Source organism: Sinocyclocheilus anshuiensis, unplaced genomic scaffold (genome assembly GCF_001515605.1).
Source record: "Sinocyclocheilus anshuiensis isolate Anshui unplaced genomic scaffold, SAMN03320099.WGS_v1.1 scaffold726, whole genome shotgun sequence".
Lineage (NCBI taxonomy): Eukaryota > Metazoa > Chordata > Actinopteri > Cypriniformes > Cyprinidae > Sinocyclocheilus > Sinocyclocheilus anshuiensis.
Window position 1 is genome coordinate 147,782 of NW_015542365.1, and position 5,193 is coordinate 152,974.

General features: G+C 36.4%; 1 protein-coding gene and 1 long non-coding RNA gene across 2 annotated transcripts in view; one reads left to right on the forward strand and one right to left on the reverse strand.

Moving 5' to 3' along the window:
* LOC107692095 (matrix-remodeling-associated protein 7-like) overlaps positions 1 to 3,786 on the reverse strand; it is a 19,061-nt gene extending 15,275 nt beyond the window's left edge. The window contains exons 1-2 of the mRNA XM_016491000.1: positions 3,278 to 3,786; positions 3,031 to 3,160 (exon numbers count right to left, since the gene is read on the reverse strand). Of these exons, the coding sequence (XP_016346486.1) occupies positions 3,031 to 3,160; positions 3,278 to 3,559 (412 nt within the window). The 5' untranslated portion in view covers positions 3,560 to 3,786. The remainder of the gene's footprint in view (positions 1 to 3,030; positions 3,161 to 3,277) is intronic.
* Positions 3,787 to 4,526: 740 nt separating this feature from the next.
* Positions 4,527 to 5,193, forward strand: part of LOC107692096 (uncharacterized) — a 2,025-nt gene continuing 1,358 nt past the window's right edge. The window contains exons 1-2 of the long non-coding RNA XR_001634615.1: positions 4,527 to 4,586; positions 4,668 to 4,763. This is a non-coding gene — a long non-coding RNA (uncharacterized LOC107692096). The remainder of the gene's footprint in view (positions 4,587 to 4,667; positions 4,764 to 5,193) is intronic.

The window sequence follows — 5,193 nt, forward strand, 5'->3', positions numbered from 1 at the left end:
CTTTCCCACTGGATTGTGGACGCTATCACGGCTGTTATACGAGCCAAGGTTTAGAATGTCCTTTGCACATTAGGGCCCACTCAACAAGAGCTATCGCCTCCTCCTGGGCGTGGTCAAGAGGTATGTCTATTCAGGATATATGCCTTGCTGCCAGCTGGTCTTCTCGGAATACCTTCGTCAGGTTTACAAGCTGGACGTTCAGTCCTTAAATTCCCAAGTGCTGTCGGTGAGTGCTTGATTCATGTTATGCTACCTCTATTCATGTGTGTTATCTGCCTCACACAGTTACTACTTTGCACAGACCTCTATGCTATTGTTGTTGTTGTCTGCCCTGTATTCAGTGCAGCTCCTGTTATTAAATGTCTAATTCGATTCGTGTTCCATCATCATGTTATGTGTTATGCTGCTTAATACAGTTATCTCTGTTCAGCCCTCTTCTCAACAGTGTTGTTGCTTCTGCCCTGTTCTCAGCGCAGCCTATGTTATTACCGGCCAGATATGCAAATTTAGTATACCTGGGTTTTAGACGCTCATTGGCTTATCTCCACCTATCAGCTGAGAGCCCACCTACAAGCATCGCTATTGGTTATGGGAATTATGTGTGTGTTCTGTCTTGCTGAGTGTGTAGCTTGTTCAGGCTGCTCATAGCCTCTCTCACGGTGGGATTGAATATCATTCCCATAGCAGAGAAACCTCCGCGATGTCTCGTGAAAGCTTGAAAGGGAACGTATCCGGTTACTATAGTAACCTTGGTTCCCTGAGAATGGGAACGAGACATCACGGAGATCACCGTGTTCACTGCTCGACCAGCTAAGCGGCGTTCAGTATTAGATTCTGACATAATTGTCGCGTGCACCACATTTTATACTGCCTCTCGAGCTCGTTAGTATTAGCATGCAATTTGCATACTTCGCGACAATTGGCCAGTCAATTGGACTGGCATGAGCCAATAGGACTTCAGGAAAGGTTTGAAGGGAAGGAGTTCCCATGGCGGAGAAACGTTCTGCCTCTGAATATATAGTCCAATCAGCATCAAGTCATGTTCTGTGGAGTACCACCCCTTTTTGGGCGATTTCACTATGGCCCTGTCCCAAATTGCACCCTAAACCCTCGCGGTTATCCTCTGAGTCCACACTTTAGTGACGTAATTCCGCTTTGGCTGTCGGGTAGAAGTCTGCTGCGGAGCTCGCACCAGTGCAGGCTCGGCAGAAGTGCGCATCGAGGGCGCACAGCGGCCGCAAAGGGGGCACTCGCGAGCACCCTTCTGAAAGCTAAAACGACGAATAGGACACCCTACGGTCTCGTTGACTTAATGGACACACACACGCGGCGGCCATTGTAAGTGCACAAGACTGCAAGTGCACATGAAGTGTGCCATTTGGGACATGGCCTACTGCGCTGATTTGGGACCGAGATGTCGGTGCCCTATTGGGACACTGGCGGCTTCACATTTTTACAATGGAAGAGAGTGAAGGTGTGTTGTCTATCTTTTTTTTTTTACAGTCTATAGTCAGAACTAGTCTTTATGGGCTGAATAAAGCAAACCAGTATCTCACCAGTAAAGTTTAGATGGATGACGATTGTAACAAAGGTAAAGACAAACAGTGACATACAGCAATCGTACACTATTAGTGGTCTGTTGGCATCTCCGTGTGGTCCTGTTTGGTATTGCAGCTTGACTTGTAGTTATTTGTATGTATAGAAAATGCTCTAAACAAATGTAACATTTATTTTATCGGTTTTTGCTGTTGTACTATATACATAAATTGTGAATTATGAAAAATAAAAAACAATTTCATTTATCTTGAAAAAGGCTTGCAGAAAATATAATTTTGTGGGAATCATCCTCAATCTTGATCTTGGTAAAACAATTATCTTTATTTAAATGTTTAATGTTTCAAGTCTTAATACTTTTCCTTCTGTTATACTGGGAGAAATCATACTGGGATGTATGCTAAAATTGTTGGATGTGGCGCCCTAACTAGAAAATTTTCACCAGCCTCCACTGAGTGTAATACGTACTAACTGTACGTATTAAGGAATACAGCCTCCAAATAACCAAACAGTAATACTCGAGAAGCCGGCAACATTCAGATTTTGTCAAAACCTCCTCAAATTGTGAATTTGTTGATTCATTTATTGTGTTTAACAAAAGTCATATTAAATTACCCTTGTCAACAAAATTTGCCTTGAACATTATTTGCGTTAGTATAATAGTTCTTGGACATTTTTTATTATCAAACCATTTCAACCAAGTGTTAATTAGTACATTTAAAATATATTCAATTTAAATGTAATATTAGATAACACTACAGTTAAAATTGTAATCATGTACTTTCCATGTGCTCCAGTATGTTAGTCACCACATCAAAATAAGTGTACAGTACTTCTTTAAAGTGTGACAAAAAAATCATTAAAACAATTATTTAAAATGTACTTTAAAGTAAAAGTTTTAATTTGACAATTACAAAGTGCACATTTTAAGTGTAGATGTAAAAAAAAGTAGTCATGAAAGTGTGTCTCTTAAGTGGCTTTTTATATATTAGTAAAAAATATATACTTTTAATATTTGAAGTACACAAAAGTGCACATTTAATTCAATTAAGTTCACTTATTTTTCACAATATCAAATTAAAATCATTATTAAACAATAATAAAATCAATAATTAAAATCCTATTTAACAATAATAAATATAATGTGGGTGGCACAGGGGGAAAAAAACATGGATCCTAATGTTATGGAGACTTGGAAAATAATACATTTTCCAATACAACATAGTTCTTGTTATTAAAATAATGATTCGGTTAATAGTAGAATAAATGTTCATTGAAGTAAGTCTGTGAATACATTTATATTATTCACAGATCTGAGGTTCAAAAATACTTTAAAACCAGTCTAATATAATTCTTATGAAATAGTAACCCAAAAGGTATTTTCTACAATTTGTAATAATAAACAATATTAAGACTGACAAACAGGAAGTTACTACAAAAATATTATTATTATTATTATTATTATTATTATTATACCAGGTGATTGAGCATAATCCCTCAGGGCATTCCTTATCCCAGACTCTGAGGAATCCTCCTCCCATCCAATGGAGGAGTGAACTGGAGAATCTGACTTGCAAACTTTTTCCACATTATCTGAGTTTGAATCCTAAGGGGAAATATAGAATTAACATTTAACATATCTTTTATGTTTTCATTGGTTTGTAATTATCATTTGGCTTATAAACAATTACAAAAGCATTCATAAAGCAGAATAAATCGTTACCTTTACATGTTTTATAGTTTCATCCTTGGCTTCGAGGCTCTTTGCATTAGATTGCAGCTGAATGTCCTGTTGACTGGTTTCATTATGATGTTTCTCGTGATACTGTGAGGAAACCCCGGGGTCTGGACCAGCTCTCTCCTCCACAGCAGCAGCTCTAGTTTGATGGGAGCACTTTGACAGCGCAGGAGCTTTATTTCTTCCCATAAAAACTGCTGCTATTATAATTGCAAGAAGCGTAAACAGCATCGCCGGCCAAAATAAATCTGAGGTTCCATCCATCATATCTATGAAATAACTTTCTTAGTTCGCAATATCCGATTAACTATGCGTTTATTATTAACTAACGCTGACGTAGGCATTTTCTTATCTGCTGAGGCGCGTATTTTGATAAATGCATATTTTAACAGCATACAACTGCGAAGAATTTATCTCTTTTTGAAATCACTAACGTTACACTTGACACTATAGGTAAGTTCATGCAGAAATACATTGATTTTTTTGGAGCTACTCCCAGCGGAAGTTCTGCTTTCAAAATAAAAGCTTCGGAAACAAGCAGTCAAAAAAAAAAAAAAAAGCACCGAGCAATTACGAATAAATTAATTTCTAACTGTGTAAATCTTGCATACACACATAAATTAAACACCTTTAATAATCTGTGTCACGAACATGCTTGCATTTTTTATGCAGATTACGTATATGAATGAATATGAAACAATATTTACAAAATATATTTAAATGTATGTTTAGTCAAAATCTTTACATTATTTTTAGTAAGGCAATCTTCTTTAAAATATTAATGAAGTAGAAATATGAATGGTTTTTTTTTTTTTCTAAAATTCTTAAAAAAACAAGGACATAGGAACCTTTGAAATATAATGTGTTGACTTTTCTTAAAATGCCCGAAAATGTACACCTCGAGTCATTAGCTTGGAACATTTCCTTACATCAGCCAATATTTGTCTAATTTGCATAATAAAAATATGTTTGCCTTTAAAAACTAATGGTTTAATGGGGTAATTTATCTATTTTCAGTTCTTCGAACATGTTATTTGTCTAGTACAAACCACAAAGAGTGCAAATAGATGTGACGCCTAAGATTGTAAGAAAAAGCTGCCTTATCAGCTTTTATGTCTATGTATCACCCTCATTATTAATTGTTTTAATGATGTGGAAATAAGTTGTTATTCTGGTGTTAATGTCAATCTCGCACTGTATAAAAGACCAGTGTAGTTTGCTTTAGAGTTGTGCACCAGTTTCAGCCAATAGAGGGGCCAGAAGCAGAACCATCACAGGACCAGAACGAGAAAAGGTTGGTCTAAATACATTCAGCTGTTTTGTTATCAGTGGTGCTGGATGCTTGATATCTATTTTTCTCTAATCTGATTTGAAGCATTAAAGGAGAAATGAAGGTTGCAGTATTTGTGCTGGTTTTGATATGCCTGGGCAGTGCATGGTCATGTGCAGGATCCCAGCCTCTTGATAGCAGGTAAGATAATCATTAAGCATCATCAAATCATTTTCAAATAATAAATTTACGTTCTGTATGTAAACATAAATGTGGTAGCATTTTACAACAAGGTTCCATTTGTTAACAGGAATAAAGGAATAGTTCACTCAAAAATAAAAAATTGGCTGAAAATTTTCTCAACCTCAAACCACCCAAGATGTAGATTAGTTTGTTTCTTCATCGGAACAGATTTGGACAAATTTAGCATTCCATCTTGGATCCAATGGATCCTCTGCAGTGAATGCGTGCCGTCAGAATGAGAGTCCACAATCATGTAAGTAATCCAAAAGCTGTGTATTTGAAATAAACAAATATATCATTAAGACATTTTAACTTTAAAGGGGTCATATGATGCTATTTTAAAGATCATTATTTTGTGTATTTGGTGTAACAGAATATGTTGACATGC